This window comes from Felis catus, chromosome C2 (genome assembly GCF_018350175.1).
Source record: "Felis catus isolate Fca126 chromosome C2, F.catus_Fca126_mat1.0, whole genome shotgun sequence".
Lineage (NCBI taxonomy): Eukaryota > Metazoa > Chordata > Mammalia > Carnivora > Felidae > Felis > Felis catus.
The window spans coordinates 76,791,253-76,811,944 of NC_058376.1; the positions used below are offsets into that span (position 1 = coordinate 76,791,253).

The 20,692-nt window shown below is 36.1% G+C and overlaps 1 protein-coding gene across 5 annotated transcripts in view; it reads right to left on the reverse strand.

The window, feature by feature from the left end:
- Positions 1-1,029: 1,029 nt before the first annotated feature.
- OSTN (osteocrin) overlaps positions 1,030-20,692 on the reverse strand; it is a 232,773-nt gene continuing 213,110 nt past the window's right edge. For 4 of the 5 annotated variants that reach the window (XM_023260307.2, XM_045037142.1, XM_045037140.1 and 1 more), the window contains 3 exons: positions 5,073-5,169; positions 3,569-3,605; positions 1,030-1,121 (listed from right to left, as the gene is read on the reverse strand). In XM_023260307.2, coding sequence (XP_023116075.1) covers positions 5,085-5,169 — 85 coding nt within the window. In that variant the 3' untranslated portion in view covers positions 1,030-1,121; positions 3,569-3,605; positions 5,073-5,084. The remainder of the gene's footprint in view (positions 1,122-3,568; positions 3,606-5,072; positions 5,170-20,692) is intronic. The other variant, XM_045037139.1, reaches the window with a different exon arrangement.

The following is a 20,692-nucleotide window of genomic DNA, read 5'->3' on the forward strand; positions in this document are numbered from 1 at the left end:
AGAATCGGAAGCAGGCTCCAGGCTATGAGCCATCAGCCCAGAGCCCGACGCGGGGCTCGAACTCGCGGACCGCGAGATCGTGACCTGAGCTGAAGTCGGTCGCTTAACCGACTGAGCCACCCAGGCGCCCCTGTAACTAAACAGTTTTTTAATGTTTATTTATTTTTGAGAAATAGAGAGAGCATGAGTGGGGTAGAGAAGAGAGAGAAGGAGACACAGAATCCACAGCAGGCTCCAGGCTCTGAGCTATCAGCACAGAGCCCAGTGTGGGGCTGGAACTCACAGACCACGAGATCATGACCTCCCAGACCGCGAGATCATGACCTGAGCCAAAGTCTGATGCTTAACTGACTGAGCCACCCAGGCGCCTCCTACCAGTTGTAATTTAGAGAAAGTGGTTAGGCACCATGAGATGTCCAAACCTGATAAATGATTAATATCCTTCACTTCCTAATTCTGTCAATATGCCCTGACCTGCAGGTATTTTTTTTTTCAGTTCTTTGGAATAATAAAATTGATGGGCTTAATTACTGTTTGTTTTTTTTTTCTTTCCTTGCTTACACATCTTTTATTTCTGGAACTGAGGCTGTGCTTTATTTGGTTGAACCTGACTGTAATTTGAATACATTAAGAGAAGCCTAATCTCATTATCATTTCCAAAGAGGCTCCCAGGAAAAGGATAAAAGAGAAGAAAAAATAACAGAACATATACAATATTGTCTTTCCATGTTCCTCAATAATGAACAAATAGATCCTACCTAAGTTTTACAGAAACAAATCAGTCTTCAGTTATTATTCTTCAACTGGATAAATGTTAAGTGGGAATATAGAAAGTATTTCACTGTATTGTGTTTTTTCATTGTTTCTTACAAAAGTAAAGTTTGGGGCTAGGTAGCCATTCCTGTTGGCTAAAATGTATATTTAAAAAATATCCATACATTGAAGTGGTCTGCATAATTTAATTAAAGCTGTAACAATACTGTGATGTGATGGACTGAAGTTCAAACTGTGGAAAGGATTTGCAGAAGATCAGTTCCTTAAAAGTTTAATCATTAAGGAGTGTAAAGAACTTCACTGAAGCATCTTCCATGTTTCTGTGATTTCACCCAGGGAAGTTGTGTCTGCAAAAACAAAAATTGAAATTGTTAAAGCTACGAGAACTCCATAGATAAGGGGAATACCATCAACTTCGCTTGAAAAGAACTAAAACTACATGATGTTTCATTACACCTTTTATTTCTAGGACATATTTTTATTGCAAAGACAATAACACAAAATTATAATTACAGATCAAAATGCATTAGGAAGAATATCTTCAACGTATAAACTAGGTGCTTATTCTCAAGCCACAATTCCTTTCTTTGGGTACCTGCTCTATTTTATTTCTTTTCCATTTTCAATCTTGGTTCAAGGATGTTGCCATGACATATATAAGAAAGATAAAGAAAGTCTGACTACTACTTCCTGTTTATTGCTATGATAACATATTGATAATTGTTGTATATTTTGCTCAAAGGGGAACAATCATAATACTGGAATTTAAACATGGCATTTCTGCTCTTTGAGAGTTCTGTCAGTATATTTGAATGATAGTGTGTCAAAATTGTTTTAAAATAAAAAAATTGTCAGTATAATAAAGCAACATGTGCCTTACATTCTTAAAAGTCTTAGTGCATATGGCAGCAAGGGGTAGCATAATCTACCAAATTTCTACCAAATTTGATCAGGAAGGCACCCTGATTTCAATGGCCTAGAACTTGCTAACTGCATTTAGAGAAAACACCTCTCTGAATTTAAGTTGTTTAGAGCAGAAGGCTATAAAAAACTCAAAACTCAAAATTTTGGTCCAATATGTTAATGACTTGAGGAAGACATTGTGCAAATACCAGATTATCTTCCTTTCCAAAATATAGCAGAGAAGAGGTTAGCATTTGTTCTGCAAACTAGGTAACATAAAGCAGCTGTATCTAGACCTAAACTCAAAATAATAAGCAAAACTTCCACAATTAGAACCAGTTTCACTTTTAGTGTGAACACTTACAGTGAAACGCAGAAGGTGAAAACCCACAAATAAACCTGGTCTAAAAGAGCCTACATTAACTCCTACAGAAGCGGAACAAAGATTTTCACAGTCAGACATACTGCTTCTGTTTGTTTTAGAAATGTATAACCAGAGAAATTGGCATCCAACAATGACAATTATACCCTGAGGACCTTATAGGTGATGAAGAGAACTTTGGTCTAGAAGTCTGGAGACCTGAGTCCTGGACCTTGCTCTGTCTGAGAGCCTGTACAATTTTGAGCAAATCAATTTCCTCTCACAGACCCAATGTCCTCATTTGTTAAAAACAAAACAAAACAAAAGGATTGGGTTAAAATAGACCTTATATTCTTGAATCTCTTAGTACTTAATCCAAAAAATATTGTACCAATAAGAAATAATATACCAAAAATTGTTTTGAAAAGTTAAATGGAAATTAGAAATCTATTTTTATGTTTTTTATTATTCATAAACCATAAAACATAAAACTTCACATGAGGAAGTAAAAAAGCATCTGAGAAATCCTGGTGATCATGGCAGGAAATAATAAATAGAAACCTAATGGTTGAGCAGGTGCACTTGCAATGATTGACAAAAGAGAAAAAGAAAATATATGATGTTAAGTTTTATTCTAAACCTATTCTTCTGTGATATACCATCGTGAAACTTTAATAACAAGGACAGTGATTTTCATGATACTCAACAAAACCTATTAAATGAAGGACATAATATATTAATTTGGATTTCACCCATAGTGATTCGGGAGACATTATATTAATTCAACTACCTTTTGATAGTTTAGTAGCTCTCTGGAGTTTATATGGTCTAAAACTTCATATGAAATTATATGGAAATGAGTTTCCTGAATGATTTTTTTTCTTATCATAACCTGTTTTGGCTTAATTCAGAGATACCAAATGGGATGTCCAAGGTGATAGAGAACAGGTGGAAACTGATCAAAGTTTTAATCTCAGTGTCATAATGTTATCAATACATCAAGAAACTGGAGGATTGTGATCCTGATTTCAAGGAGTTACTTGGTTTGTAATAGCAATTAGTTAGATCTTTCTCAGATATAAGGTGGTGATTTTTAACAATCTTAAAGAGTGACCATACTTGGTATATCTCTAGATGTAAAGAAAGTCTGATCTATGTTTTGAAGATGCTACTGCTCAAAACGCACTGTTCATCACAGTATTCATTAAGCATCCCCACGCCCCCCAGTATTTGTGGACATTCAGTAACTTCATAACTTCATTGATCAAGAGCTCTGTGGACAAAAAAAGATTCTTTTAACTAAGTCATTCTGAGAATAAGAAAGTTGAAGTAAAATATTGACTTCTCATTGTGGTTTAGAGCATTTGACAAAGAGAAAAAACAGGCATGATTCAAGTTGAGAGGTTCAGGGCTAATGTGATGCTCTTGGGGACTTTGCAGATTTGGTTTAAGCATCATCTTGAGAGAAATAAAAAGCAGAGTTTTCTCTTCTGTAGCTTGAAATTGTCAAACAGTTCCAGGTTGTCTTACCTGCTTGGGAGAGAGGATGCATTCTCTGTAGCCTTTCCTGGGAAAAAACATATTGCCTAGATTTTATGTTTAAAATTTACTGTTTAAAACATATAATATGTATGACTAAATATACTTATTAAAATATAAGCTTAGAATTTAAGTTTTCTGGATTTGAATTCTACTTACATCACTTACTAGCTATATGGCATTGTGAATTAATTAATATATCTAAGCTTTTTACTTATTTGTAATAATAATAATATTATTATTGTTGACTACTACATGTCAGACTTTATTCTAAATGTATATTGTATATCAGATTTAGTCCTCTGCACAATGTAATGTGATAGAACTTATTATTATCCTCATTTTACGGAGGGGGATTTCAGAATTTCAACAAGATCCCACAGCTAACAGATAGATGAATTAGGATTTGACTACAAAACTGACCTCTCTAGCTGGCAGTTTTACCCCTTATACTGTACTGTTTCTCAAGGCACTGGAGAGAGTAATAGGACCTACTTTATGGAACATGATGATTAAATGAAGCTATGTGTGGACAGCACTAAGTATAGGGTCTAGTGCAGAGTAAATTTTCAGAACTATAATCTAAGGTGTTATCACTTGCATGTACTATGTGTCCAATACATTCTAAACTACTATATGCATCTAATTTAATATTCACAACACCACACTATGTATCACAATACAATCACCGTGTTATTATCTAAGTGTACAAGACATAGAGAAATAAGGTATCTTCATGGAAACAAGATAATGAATGATGACAGAACCAGGATTTTGATTAGGTGCTCTGATTCCGTGCCTATACTCTTTCTGCTACATCATTCGCTCTCCTATGTTCCATGTTATAATTCTGGGAATGTAGTTATTGGCAACAAAATGGTGTGTGTCACTGAAATGTGTCTTCTTCATAATAGAGGGATTAGCACACAGTTGTGTACATGTGAAGGTGATTTATTACATCAATTAGAATTTTAACCATTGTTCACATATGAATACTCAATAGTTATATAAGAATCTGGGAGAATTGGGGCGCCTGGGTGGCGCAGTCGGTTAAGCGTCCGACTTCAGCCAGGTCACGATCTCGCCGTCCGTGAGTTCGAGCCCCGCGTCAGGCTCTGGGCTGATGGCTCAGAGCCTGGAGTCTGTTTCCGATTCTGTGTGTCCCTCTCTCTCTGCCCCTCCCCCGTTCATGCTCTGTCTCTCTCTGTCCCAAAAATAAATAAACGTTGAAAAAAAAATTAAAAAAAAAAAAAGAATCTGGGAGAATAACTGAATCTTTTTTATGGTGAAATATATCTCGGACATTCTTTTGCTTCTTTAATGTCATTTAAGTTATTTAGCATCAATATATTATTGAGTACAGAAATGTTGAAAAAGTTATTTTATAACCTAGGAAATCAAAAGGGCAATTTATAAATCAACTGAATCAATTAGCCCATGGCAAAACATTAATCAGAAGCCTGCATATATTGTTACTTTGTCAAATGGTACTCACAGTTGGAATCAATTAGCCTCTGGAATTTGAGAGACGGTTTCCACCAATCCGATCCACAGGGATACCAAATCGCCTTTTTGGATGATCTACTACTTTCCTGTAATAAACCACGTAGAACATTTCTAAGCTGAAGTCCAAGTTATTAATTAATGACTTTTGCTCCTTTATTTCTTGCAGATCTGGGCACTGTCTTTGGGAGTGGGCATACATATGATAGTTACCTTTCATCAGTGCCCACTATATGCCAGACACTATCTCTTATCCTTTTAACATCTGTTAAAGTGGGTATACCTACCTCCATGTCACATCTGAGGAATCAGAAGCTTAGAGAAATTAAATGACTTATCCAAACCAAACAGTGCAGTTGAGAGTTGGGTCTTATTAGCATATCAATTTGCTAGGTGTTTAGCTTGGGTAAGTCCCTTCCTCTCTTCAAATCTTGGTGTATTCGTTTGATAATAGAAGAAGATTGAAGTCTGTCAGTTGTTTTCCCCAATCTCTGCCTCAAAATGGTTCTTCAAGGGAAAAATGGTAGTGGGAGAGGAAAAAGTGCTGATGCCAACATTGAATGTGAAGTGCATCTCTCTTGTCTTCCCTCAGATTTTACCCAGACATACTTGGTACACAATGGTCTATGTCTGTTACATAGTCTCTGTGCCAAATACTGTTTGAAAAAAAAAAAGCTTCATTATTACAATAAAATTTAGGGGCACCTGGGTGGCTCAGTTGCTTAAGTGTCCGACTTCAGCCTAGGGCATGATCTTGCCGTTCCCGAGTTTGAGCCCTGTATCGGGCTCTGTGCTGACAGCTCAGAGCCTGGAGCCTGTTTCAGATTCTGTGTCTCCCTCTCCCTCTCTCTGTCCCTTCCCCACTCACACTCTGTCTCTCCAAAAATACATATTAATATAAATAAATAAATAAATAAATAGATAAAAAATTTAAAATAAAGTTTAAAAATCCTACAAGAGATCTTCTAGCTTGTACGTTCTATCAATTCTCTCTTTAGAAAGAAGAAACATCTTAATTTGATTTGTTATTGCCATGCTTTAGTTCTATCAAATCAAAATCCTAATGGGGAGGTCTCAGAATGCTCAGTACATGACTTTCACTGGCCATGGAGCTGTGAGAAGTTTTGAGTCTTCCTAATGAAGATAGAGACAACTTAACCAATTTTCAACAGCTTAAAGAGTTAAAAAGATTTGTTCAGAACATTTTGAACAGCTTCTATTCTAATTATTTGCATTATATTGTCAATATATACTACACAATTTAAACACCAAAAATTAATGAAAATTTCAATATCTATTATTTTTTCCTATTATCATTGATCATGTAACTACTATATATAAGGTTATTTTTGTGGCTGTCTTGGGATTGATAAATCAGACACAGCCTTTGCTTTCGAAAACCTATAACTAAGTACTCACAGATGGGTAATGATTTAATAAAAATGAGAAGAAAAATCTCTCATTTTTATTGATGCCAAATTTTTACCTTATCAGCATTCCTCATATCACTATTAGGTAAATAATTTATTTAAAAACTCTGAAAAGTATAGAGAATAATGGAAACACAGGGGATTTTTATTGCTGTGTCTTACATATAGAACATTGTATAAACACTGCTTGATTGTAATTAAAACAATAAATTTGGTGGTAATTAGGGGCGCCTGGGTGGCGCAGTCGGTTAAGCGTCCGACTTCAGCCAGATCACAATCTCGCGGTCTGTGAGTTCGAGCCCTGCGTCGGGCTCTGGGCTGATGGCTCCGAGCCTGGAGCCTGTTTCCGATTCTGTGTCTCCCTCTCTCTCTGCCCCTCCCCCGTTCATGCTCTGTCTCTCTCTGTCCCCCCCAAAAATAAATAAACGTTGAAAAAAAATTAAAAAAAATAAATTTGGTGGTAATTAATATTTACCTAATGCTTTGTAGAAGCCAGGTACTATGCTTTGTACTGTGTAGACAAAGATGATAAAAATGGGCATTGAACCTGATATGGATCTATTCTCAAATGATATTGTAAGAATGACGCCATGTTATGGTTTTTTTTTTGTTTTTTTGTTTTTACCTAATTCAGCCTTCTTTTCTGTTGATTAACATTCATCTTCATTTCCAAGTTGGCCCTTAGTTTTGCTAGTCAATGCAGGTAGCATTGTTTGTATGATCTTTATAAGGCTGTCTGCTAGACAACAGTTTGCTCAGTGGGGAGAAAGCTGAAAAAAACATATTTAGTGCTTATCCTTAACCTAGACATACCTCTGCCTCTATTCTTCAGATTTCTAAAAAACATACCTTCTTAAGGGACTTCTGGGTGGCTCAGTTGGTTTAGTGTTCGACTTCAGATCACGTTATGATCTCACAGTTAGTGAGTTCCAACCCCACGTCAGGATCTGTGCTGGCAGCTCAGAGCCTGGAGCCTGCTTCAGATTCTGTGTCTCCCTCCCTCTGCCTCCTCCCCACTCATTCTCTCTCTCAAAAATAATAAACATTAAAAAATATTTTTAAACATACCTTCTTAAGAGGTGTCTATCATTTGTACTTCTGGATTTCTTGACACTACATTGGCTACGTATTTTTTGACTTGATAATCAATGAGGAAACATGTTATCTGTCAAATTAGCATAAAATTAATGATAAAGCATCATAGGGAAATTATGTATATCAGCTGGACTTTAGGTATTCTGATGTAATTATAAATAATTACTGTTGAAAAAAGAAAATGTCTCTTTTTTATTTTGTTTTATTCATATAAGTAAATTTATAGACTTTTATTTTAAGCAATTATTTTCCTTGTGGTAGTAAGAACAAGACCTCCTCAAAGATGTTCACACCATAACCCACAGAATCTATGTCACCTTACATAGCAACAGAGACTTTGCAGATATGATTAATAAGGACCTTGAGATGAGAGAATTATTCTGGATTTTCTGGGTAGGCCCAATGTGGTCTAGCCTCTTTAAAAGTGGAAGATGATTGAAGAAGAGTGGGTCAGAGGGCTGCAAACTGAGAAGGACTTAACCCACCACTCCTGGCATTGATGATGAAGGAAAGGATCAAGAATCAAGGAATGCTGTGACCTTTAGAAGTTCTCAGAAGAAAATGAGAACCTCAGTCCTACAACCAAAATGAACTGAATTCTGCCAACAACCTGAATAAGCAGGAAATGAATTCTCCACTATCGTCTCCAAGGAGTGTGGACTGCTGACCTCTTGACTTCTGTATCCAGCTGGCAGATTGGGCAAAAGAGAGCACAGAGCAGCTATCAGGGAGAGATTGAGAGGCTACACAGTGGCTAGCAATCAATCATATGGCTACACTTAACTGAAAAGGAGACAGAAAAGTGGTATAGAATGACATATGGGGACTGTTGTATAGGACTTCTGACCTATAGAATTATAAGATAATAAATTTGTGTTGTTTTAAGTCCAGAAGTTTAAGGTAAGTCATTACCATAGCAATAAAATAGGAATATGTTTGTCTGATTTAGAGTTATGTCTAAGGGCAATTTGTTTATATATATATAAAACAATTAGACTGATGCAATTTTTACTCTTTGAACCCTTCAGTTCTTTTACTGACTACCCCACCATAACTCCAGGAAAAGGGTAAGAGAGAAGCCATCTCAGGGTCAAGGAGAGTGCTCAGAAGTCCCAGACAAATAAGAAGAGGAAGTGAGAAACCAACCCCTTCCAGGTGTTTAAAGGACTGGTTGAGAAGGGGAAGGAAACGACAGCTGGGAAAAAGAGTAGTGCCACACATGTGAACTGACCTCCCAGAGCACCTGTGGGATGGATGGTGGCAGGAAAAGTAACACTTCTGCTTTTTAATTTTTTAATTTATTTTTAAAAATTTATTTATTTTTAAAGAGAGAGAGAGAGAGTCGCGCATGAGCAGGGAGAGGAGTCCATTGTGGGGCTCTATCTTACGAAGAGTGAGATCGTGACCTGAGTGGAAATCAAGGTCTGGAAGCTTAACCGACTGAGCCACCCAGGCGCCCCTGCTTCTGCTTTTTTAAAAGAAAACATGACAATCTATGCATCATTATAAATTAGAACAGAACATTTATTGGTTCATAGTACCAAGGCATTTTTTTTCAAAAATAAAGGTCCAATAAATGTAAAGAGGATTTTTTTTCTTTCTTTACCACAGTTGATCTTTTTCTGCTCAAGCAAATAGGAGGCAGCTGTAGAATGGTGGAAAGAAAAATATTTTTTTTTCCTTCCTTCTTTCCTCATTCCATATGCTTTCCTTCCATCCTTTTCCCAAGATTTGATTAGCAACCAGGACATGAAAGACTCAGATTCTATTTGATTCTTCTACTTATTGATGGTGTGAGCATTTGTAAGACTGTTGTCATTCTGAGCTTGTCTTTCCTTTTTGATAAAATTTAGATACTTCTTGCTCTGTCTATCTTCCCAGCCTGGTTATTTATTTAACATACTTATTTGTTAAGTAATATTTTATTGATTTATGCACAACCATATGTATTTGTTCTCTGCACTGGATATAGAGTGGTGAATATGACATGCATTAGCTGTTAAAGCTCACATTTTACTTGAAAAAAGCTAATGAGGTAACACACCTGAAATCATTTTACACATTTTAAGCGATTCTACTATTCTTTCCTATAAGTCCTGCCCACTGGTTTTCAAACAATCTGTAGTTTACCATTTCTACAAATAAAAGCTTTATAAAAGAGATCAATGCCTAGAATGTTAAGTGAAGAACACTCTCAGTAAAGAAGTGCCCCTTCTCCATATATGGTGGCCCCTGAAAGAGCTTCCAGAACCACGTAAGGCTGCTTAGAGCAGAGTTTGAAAACCCCTGGCCAAGAGTATAAGAATGTTTTTGTTCTAGCCATAGATCTGTAATTACTTTGATTCATTTTCTAAAATTTGGGATACGTTTCAAATGCTCACATGTACCTTGAAATCAAATAAGAAAAATAAATAAAATAAATATATATGAAAAACCATGCAGTATTTACAGTTTTTAGCAATAATACAAATGAAAACAATTATTGCCATAAAGCAGATAAACCAACAACATGATCATAGCTCAGTAAGTTAAGTAACTTCTACACAGTCTCCATCCATTTAGAAGTAAAATGGCAAGCTAGTATTTATCTTAACATTTTTGCTGATAAGAAAAATATGTCCAAGTACTACACTCTATGACACATACACTTACAGGAACAAACAGTGTGTAAAACATAAATAGTAAGATAAATAAGTGTTCTTAAGACCAAAGGGAAAACTGTACTTTCTGACTACCTAGTCCCTCTTGTGACAAAATAATGGTATGACATGGTTTATCTAGTCTACCTTTTTCCATTCTAAAAGATTCTGATATAGTTTAAGGATACAAAATACCTGCCAAACTAATACAAAGAGAATGGATTGGTCATTTTAAATACAACCTAAATTTCACATTGAAATATACTTCCTGTATAAAATAGGATTTTTTAAACATTTACATTCTTTGATAATTCACTTTCTGAAAAATTTTTTACACTCTAAAACAGCAGTTAGAAAACTTGTATTTAAACTTTTTATCGCGAATCACTTCACACATACAAAATAGTCTATAAATTTATCTATGTTCAGTTTAAAGAAAAATACAACGAACATTCCTGTTGGCACCAAATTAAGAAACAATATAACCGGCCTTGAATTCCCCAGTGTTCCTGCTTCCACACGGAATATCTTTCATGGTTCAGTCCCAGAGGTAATCTATAGACTGAATTTTGGTCTAATAATTCTCTTGCTTTTCCTTATAATCTGTATGTATTATTCAAAACTCTCTTGTTTAATGAGGATGGTTCTAAAATTTTATTTAAAGAAATAACATATGAATGCTTCTTCTTTCAGCAAATATTTTGTGTTTTAATATTTGTCCATGTTGATACATGCAGTTTATTTTCACTATTGTATAATATTTTATTATACTAATTAATACATACAACAGTTTATTTAGATATTCTATCATAGACAGAAAATTGAGTTATGTTTTTTGTCATTATGTACTAGTCAGCTGAAAATTTTCTTATAGATGACTTTAATGTAAACTTAAGGATTTCTCTAAGTATATTTTTAGAAGTAGAATTGTCAGCTGTGCCTGTACTTAATTATATTACATAGTACCAGACTGTTCCAAAGTTGTTATAGCAATTTACATACCTAAGAGCCATGTATGACAGTTCCTATTGTTTCAAATCTAGGACAACCCTTGCATTGTCAGACTTTCAGTTTTGCCATTCTGATGTATCTGTAATTATATCTCATTGTGGTTTTAATTTGCTTCCTTTGAATAAGTTTCTTGCCTTTTCATTTGTTTATTGGCTATTTGGATTTCTTCTCTTGGAAGTGTCTGTTCAAGTCTGTTGCCTGTTTCCTATTGGTTAGTTTTTCTTTTAAATACTGATTTGTAGGAGGGTTACAACTACTCAGAATATTAGATTTTGTCAGATGCAAATATCCTTTCTCAATTGTGATTAGTCTTTATTGTGTCTTTTATGAAAATCTTTAATGTTGTTTTTAAATTTATCAAGATTTTTACTTTTTATTAATGACTCCACTCTAATGTTATGAAGGTATTCTCCTATTTCATCCTACAATCTTTTTGTAGTTCTTTCGCATTTATGTTTTAATGCTTTTGAAATTATTTTTTATTTATGGAAGGAGACAAAGGTCATTTTTTTTTATTCATGACCAATTATTTATGTGTTAGATTCAGCTTAAGTTTCATGGAAATTTCTTCTGCAGTTTTACCTAGAATTTTATTGCATCTAATGTATAAATAAGTTTGGAGAGAATTAAAATTTTTATGATATTGAATCTTACTATCTAAAATCTTTTACTAAGGTTATCTTTCATGCCTTCTCAATAATTTTTTAATTTTCTCCGTAAAGACGTTTCATAGTTTATTGGAATTGTTGTTGTGACACCATATAAAAATATGTGCTGTAGGTTTTTCAACAGGTGTCCCTTACTTGGTTAAAAAGTTTCCTTATATTTCTATTATCAGTTTACCAGTGCTTTTGATCATGAATAGATGTTTACTTTCATTAAGCGTTTTCATGCACCTATTGGGTGATGTGGCTTTCCCTCTTCAATCTGTTAACTATTTTTTGTTTATTTGTTTGTTTGTTTGTTTTGAGAGAGAGAGAGAGAAAGAGAGAGAAAGAGAGAATGAATCTTAAGAAGGTTCCATGCTCAGTGTGGAACCCAACATGGGGCTTGATCCCATGGCTCCAGGATCATGACCTGAGCTGAAATCAAGAGCCAGTTGTTGAACTGAGCCACCAAGGCACCCCTATTAACTGTGTTAATTGTCTTTCCAAAGCAAATCAACCTTACATTGTATTTTTATGATGAATCCAACATGACAATGCTGTATTGTCTTTTTAATACATTACTGGGATTGTTTTGCTGAAGTTTTTGGTAGAAATTTGTATCTACAGTCATTAATGAGGTTGTCCTATAATTTTTTCTTGTTCTCTCCATATCTGTATTGGTGATCAGATAATGCTATTCTCATGAAATTGGTGATCAGATAAGGGTATTCTCATAGCAACAGGTTTGCACCTTCATTTTTGGTTATCCTATTGTTATTTAATTACACCATGATAGGAAAATGTGTTCCATTTGATAACCAAGGCCTTAAAATTTTAAGGCTTATTTTGTGAACTGGACCTTCATTGACTTTAATAGTTGTTTCATGTGAACTTAAACATTTCCCCCCAATTGTTGACAGCATTTACTGATCCTGCTTATGATTTTGAGTCTCAAGAAAAGAAACAAGAATCAGTGTGGAGAATGATCCCTAAAAACAACAGTCTGATTTGCTGATATATCTTTTTATTTATTTTTTAATTTTTTATATGTTTATTTGTGAGAGAGTGAGAGAGAGAGAGAGAGACAGAGACAGAATGTGAGAGGGGAAGGGGCAGAAAGAAAGAGAGACAGGGAGAGAGGGAGAGAGAGGGAGAGGGAGGCAAAGAAGCTGAAGCAGGCTTCAGGATGTGAGTTGTCACCACAGAGCCCAACGCAGAGCTCAAACTCACTAACTGCAAGATCATGACCTGACCTGAAGTTGGATGCTTAACTGACTGAGCCACCCAGGTGCCCCTGATTAACTGGTACATCTTAAAAGCAAAACAAAATGCTAGGCCCTATAAAGAAGTACCTGCCACTCCAGCAACTTTGAGTAATATGCAAAAAGGAAGGATATAGTAATGGCTAACAGGGGATGTTCTTTTAAATAATTCAGTAATTTAGATTAGTAAAACATAGAATGAAATTACTACATTATAAAGTTTAGATGAATATAGTAGCCAAGCTCCAACATGAACCCCAATAATGCTACCATAATGCCATCTCTTTCCATACTGAGAAGGGTTGACTTCTGTAACCAACAGCATATTGTGATTAATGTGTGACATCCAAAGCTACATCATAAAAATATTATAGCTTCTGCCCTGCTTTGTTGGCTCTCACACTAGGGAAGCCATCTGCCATTTCCTAAGGACACTCAGCCCTATAGAAAGGTTTATGTGGCAATGAACTAAAGCCTCCTGCCAACCACCAGTGAGGAACTAAGACTTCCTGCCACCAGCCATGTTGAGTGGGTCCTTTTGGAAATGGATAATCCAGCCATGGTATAGCCTCCAGATGACTGCAGCCCTGGCCAACTTCTTCACTGTAACCTTTGGAGAGACCTTGAACCAGATGCATTCATGCAAATTTTTCTAGATTTCTGATGCACAGAAACTATGCAAGAACATAAATGTTTATGAATGTCTTAAGCTGCTATGTTTTGGGCAACTTGTCTGCATAGCAACAGAAATCTTACAGTGAGATTCAAAGTGCTCTGGCATTCTACAAGAGATCACATCCAATTTAGGGGTTCCAGGACAATTTACAGAGCACATGGAAACAATAAACAAACGGTGGCCCCTGAATTCTGCAATCTTGGCTATCACAATTTAAAATTAAGGTATAGGATTAATAAATTACTATAGGAGGGGGTGCCTGGCTGACTCAGTCAGAAAAGCATGCCACTCTTGATCTCAAGGTCATGAGTCTGAGCCTTACATTGGGGTTAGAAATTACATATGTACATACGAAAATAGAAATGATTATAGGGGGACATATATAACTATACAAACTTGGAAGGCCTGATGTGGGAGGACAGACTGAAATGAAGGACTCGGCAAAGCCTTGTAAAGAATGAAAAGGGAAATCATCAACGTCCACAGAGTCATGTTTAAAACAGGCAATTGGTCTTTTAAATTCAGATTCCAGAATATTAGGATGAAGGACCACAACCAGTGAATGATGATGTAGCTTTTAGGGGCTAATACATAACATCCGGAGTCCACATTCAGAAATAGTAGAGAAATAAGATATGATCAATGCATGGATTTCAAAATGTCATTTGTACCAGTGATCAAGCTGAATATAGGATGTGCCTTTATACCTGCTTGTGAAAGGGCTTCTTTATATTTATTTCCTCCTTGGATCCGACAGATTTATATAACTAGTCATGGTTATCTAGTTACAACAGGAAGAAAGGGGATTAACTGAGCCTTCTCAATTCCTCCTCAAAAATTGGCCTATTAGGTAAATGGCTACTTTCTCTTCTGGAAGCAGTGGATCAAGGGGGAGGGGGGGACAAGAAGCCAGTGTTTCCTTAACTAGAGTCCTCTACATGGAAGTCTGAGGCTTAATAAATGGGATATGTTTAGGAGGATGGAAGAGGGTGCTACTTTGCTTAGCAGAAAGTTGATGTATGACTTTTGGAATTCTATTTCAAAGTGGTAATTCAATTTTAAATGGATTCCGTTAAATTTATGATGATGGCACTGACTACACATAATGTCACCTTCGAAGTATTATCCCAGGGAATGGGTGTATGAAGAGGTGTTTGGAAACACACCATGAGCACTGGAATAAATAAGACTGAAGTCACTGTAAAGTAACACAGGCATGCTTGATTTGGAAACTGCTGTAAAGTACTAGGCCAAGGCAGAGAGGACCTTCATTTGCTTGGCTAACAAACCTCTTTGAGGGTCTAATGAAGCTTTTGGAACTTCAACCCAGCAAATAGGTTTACACAAAAATGTGTTCCAGGATTCTCTTTCTTGGGGAGAGTGGGTGATATACATATCAAAATCTATACATAGAATCAATTATTGGCACTTTGGAGAAAATATTTTAAATATATGCGTTAGACCAGGGAGCAAAGGCCAAAGGGACTGTCTCAATCTGTGGTGTTGAGCTGCAGTGATATAACAGTTATGAGGAAAATGGCCCCAGATCATTTTGATGAGAGCATTTCCTATTGTATAGCCAGGCTTTTCAATTAGGAGGAAGGAAGCATGCAAATAGGGCACCATACTCTGCATCATTTTCCTGTGTTTCTCACTCTGAAATGGAGCCCATCTTGAATTACCTTCTTTGGGCATCACCAAATAAGAGCTGGAAAGAAATAGCAAAAATTATGAGATCCAGGTTGGCCTAGGTCTGTAGTACTGTTTTGCAATTAATTAGGAAGGAAAATGAAGCGTTAGGTTATCTTTAATCTTTGGGACTATCATCAAGAAGGGCAACCGTATCTGACAAAATGAAACCACAGTTGCTATTCTCAACCATAGTCTGATTTTATGTCTGGCTCAGGATAGAAACTCATATATCATTGGCAAAATTTTTCTAAAACTATTTATTTAATGTGTACATTGTAAGTGAACCTTGCTGTTCTGGGCCTTGGAAATGTGCCTTTTTCATGCAGAAATTCAATTTCTTCATCAGAAGCTGCTGCTTACCTAGAAATTCATTAGACTTGGAGTTAAACAATCTAGTGTTCCAGCTGGTAATCTCAGGAAAATCATTTTGTCTCCCTGAAAATATGCAAAGAAAATGGGGATAATAATATCTTCTTAGGGTATTATAGGGGTTGGAAAAAAACCCAACATATACCAGAATGTTAAATTTTTTTTTCTATCTCAGTTTCAGCAGTGGCCTCAAAAAGCTGAGGGAAAAACAGAAGTAGGTGGCAAGTATTTCCTCTTGCATTCCAAAGTGAAATGCTAGACTCATGCAGTATTTGTAAAGGGGTTTCCTACAAACTGATTTTCCCAACTTGAATCCAGTAAAAGGACTGAGATAGAACAGGTGAGGAAGGAGAATTTCTGTGGAGTGAGTTATTGGAGAAGTGTTTTTTTCCCTCCTCTTATAGAGGGCAGGCTTCAAGAAAGCAACTTAGCTTGACATAAGCCCGTGGAAGCAGGCAGGCCTGAGAGAACGATGTCAGTGAAATCTAAGGAGCAAGAATCTGTGACAGTTTGCTCCAGGCAGAAATGAAGAGATGGTTCTATAAGGACAGCTTCAGTTTCAGTGACTGGAATCAAGGGCATGGGTTTTCTGTGGTGGAGATGCAGAGAAAGTAGTGGGTAGAGTTGGCCAAGGTTAATTATAAGAGGCATCTTCCCTGAGGGGCTTGCTGCCAGAGGTGATGGGTCAGGTGACCTCAGTAGGAGGCTGGTGGTGGTGTTAAATGAAGAGGCTGAAAAAGGACGATGAGGATGAGGGGCAAACTGACCTGCAGGGGAGAGACATTGCAGGAAGCAAGGGTGTCTATATCAATGTTCCCAGAGGGAGTTAAGTGATGACCTAACAAAAATCAACTTTGAGCATTTACCGAGGCCAGAGAGTAATAAAGCCAGGTCATGATAGTATCAGTCACATCAGATTTTTCTTTATCTCTCTGCATTGCCATCCCTAAGACTGGGGAGGCAGAAGGCATTCCACTGTAGTAGGGGAAGTGGTGAGGATAAACTGATGACGAGCAACCCCCTTCCCACTGCAGCTTTACAGCACGAATGGGGCCTAAGCTGGGGACAGGAGAATCTTCAATCATATTTATAATTCAGGCTAAGACATAAGAATAGTTATTTAAATGACTGAAATATGGTTGTTTTTCTAATAAAAGTAACCAGGGTTTTTTTCTTATTATTTCATTGGGACCAGTAGAGTTGTAGCACTTCCTTTGTTTTTATCCAAGTGGTACGAAACTACTCCTACTGAATGGGTGGTAGGTGCATGTGGGTGGGAATGAAAATGTTTTTTCTGAGTTTGTCCCATGGAGTCCTTCTCTTTGAATTAAGTGGTTATAATAGCAGTGTACTGGAGCAAAGTTTATTGACCTGGATCTGTACAATATGTATAATTACGCTGGGTATCTTCTGTCTGCTTGCCAGAGTCAATCTCTGCCTTGTCTCGTTTGACATCCAGTCCGGGAGGTTAACCTCTTTGGATCACATAAAAATTCCTTTGCTCTCTGGGTTTGGTTTGGGGTAGGCAATGGGTAGTGTTGTAAAGAGACTGGAAGTGAGGTCAGGATAATTTCCCCTGCCTTGCAAGGTCACTTCCCTCTGACTGAAGGTCACTGATTCTTTCAACCCATCTGTATGGTCTTCAGACCAGTGTATAAATCCATTATGATTCCTCTATACTCAGTCTTTTGTAAAAAGTCTTGTGAGCAAACCCTTCTTCAATTTTCCTACTTTACATATGCTGCCTGTTTCCTCCAGAAACTCTGACTGACCCAATAACATTATTTGCTTTGCTGACCTCAAAATATTAATGAGAGAATGCAAGCAATAACAGTTGTAAAAATGTTTATAATAAGTAAATGCAGAGTATTAGTATTGGTTTTTTTTCCCACAAGGTATTCTCAGCATTGTGTGAAGGAGTGAGGAATTTAGAGAAATTCCAGGCCAATTTTAGTATATCTTCTATTAAAGGGTCAGACAGTAGATGCTATTTTGCCAGGGATATAATCATAGCTGCTTTGTTTTACTTGCATAAATGAGAAAACCATTCATTAACTTCAGGCTTTAAACAAATGAACTGAATTAGGAAAATACTTTGGTCTTCAAAGCATAATTAACTTTGCCCTGAGAATTAAAGTAATTTGCACATCCATCTGAAAATGAAGCTGGTGTCAAGTTCAGGTGGAAAAAAAGTTAAGCATCATACAAAATAGAACCAATAGTTTCTTTGCTTCATTTTAATATGATCTGACATAGACATTGTTCTGTTTGACTTTTCCTGATTGTTTTTGTTTCCCCCCAATCATTCATTTACCCTTCCATTTCCATCTCTTATGAAGTTTTTCATAAGCAGAATTTAAAACTGTTCTTTTATAAATATTTTACAATAATTGAGAATAAAGTAATACATGTCATATGCCTGAAAGTCAGTTTTTAAATATGGAGTCATACACCAATATAATTCAGGGATCCATAGATGTTGGAAAATGTTACATCTTCAGTTTCATTACCCTCTTGTTAAAATATGAATAAGAGGGGCGCCTGGGTGGCTCTGTGGGTTAAGCATCCGACTTCGGCTCAGGTCATGATCTCACAGTTCGTGAGTTCAAGCCCCGCGTTGGGCTCTGTGCTGACAGCTCAGAGCCTGGAGCCTGTTTCAGAGTCTGTGTCTCCCTCTCTCTCTGCCCCTCCCCTGCTCATGCTCTGTCTCTCTCTGTCTCAAAAATAAACATTAAAAAAAATTAAAAAAAAATAAAATATGAATAAGAATGCAGGGAACAAATCACAATACCTAGACCTTTGTCACAAATAGAAATCACAGATACATGCAGATCATACTTCAGCCATTGTAGAAACTTTGAAATTGCTTTTATGTTCAGCACTACTTGAAATGATTGTTGTTTTTTAGACTTGTCTCTAAAGCAACTTATTTTATATGTTAACAAATAAGCCTATATGTTGTTATATTACTAATTACTTTTACATTTTTCTGGTAATTCTGATTCTATGTATGGTAACCTTTGAACTCTTACAAATACTATCCACTTAAAAACAATATTCTGAGAAGGAGTCCATAGGTTTCACCAAACTACCAAAGTGGCCCATCACCCAAAAAAGTTTATGAATCTCTGGATTAAGTAATGAATGAAATCTTGGGGCTACCGTATGAAAATAGATCTCATACCTATGTCCTTCTCTGGGTGAACATGAGAAGGTAGAGAATGCATGCTTCAGAGGAAAGAATCTTGATACATACACATGAAAACCACAAGGGTTTATAAGCAACAAGAAAGTGTGTTAAAATAATATGCTAATTCACAATTTTGTGAAAGCTTCAAAAATAAATAATGAAGTGGTTAAAGCTACTTGGATTAATGGACCAAAGCTATTGTATCAAACACAACAAAAGACCAGCAATTAACCTTATATGTGGCCTCCCAAGCAAAATTACTATAATTTTTATGGATTTTCTTTTTATAAAATAGTTGCAAAACTCTGAACTGTGTCTTTTTATACTAAATATGTGAAAATATTCATTTTTCCCTGTCACTTTATTATACATATTTCAATGATAGCAATGATTTTTGTAATGGATGATTGAAAAATTTATTTTATTTTACTTTTTAAATGCTTATTTATTTTCGAAAGTGAGAGCACGAGCAGAGGAGGGGCAAAAGAGAGGGAAACAATCATTTCAAGTAGTGCTGTGCTGACAGCAGAGAGCCCCACGTGGGGCTTGAACTCATGAACCAAGCGTGAGATCATGACCTGAGCCAAAGTTAGACACTTAACAGACTGAACCACCCAGGCACCCCAGATGATTGAAAATTTTAATCTTTAATCTTCAGTTATCATTACACTTTGAAAAAATCTAAAATTATTTTTCTTTTAAAATTTAAGAAGGTGTAGATAAATATTTTATGCACGAGCTATTACTTATTTCCCATTATTTTCCACCGTTCTAATATATGAGACAAATTTAATATTTACTTTGAGACTAAGAGCAGGAATTCCTACTAAAAAAATAAATCCTGAAAAAACCTCACAAGATGTGCCTTTTGAATTTCATTTGAAAGACTAAGACATCAACTATTGAAAAAAATTATAAAATGCATAAATAAATTACATCTATAGGAAAATTGTTAATGTGTATAGGTCATTCTAAATAATTTTTTAAAATTTTCTAATGTTTATTTTTGAGAGAGAGAAAGAGAGCATGAGTGGGGGTGGGGTAGAGAGAGAGGGAGACACAGAATCTGAAGCAGGCTCCAGGATCCAAGCTGTCAGTACAGAGCCCGATGTGGAACTTGAACTTGTGAACTAGGAGATCATGACTTGAGCGGAAGTCAGACGGACACTTAGCCGACTGAGCCACCCAGGCGCCCCCTAAATAAATTCTACATAAAACACTCCTGACATTGAAGGTCACCTTTGTTGCTATGCCATAGAGTAAAGTCTTGTCTCTGATTTTAATTCCAGGTATGAAACAAGGTAAAATGACTAGATTAAGGGAGATCCTCAACTTTTCAAGCTCATGGGGAAACTCTTGTGCAAATGTATTAGTTCTACTTAACCCATTTCCAACATCTGGAAGTAGTTAGAAGTGAAGAGAAAGGTAGAAAAAAAGAAAATAGATAATTATGATTTTTGACCATGTAAGATCATCAGTTGCTAAAATCCTTTCTGGATTTCAGTGGATAAGACCTTCACAATCTAGCTTCAGAGATACCTTATAAGTTTATATGGATTTTGCATTACATTTTGAACACAGCATCCCTGAGTAGCCCCAAA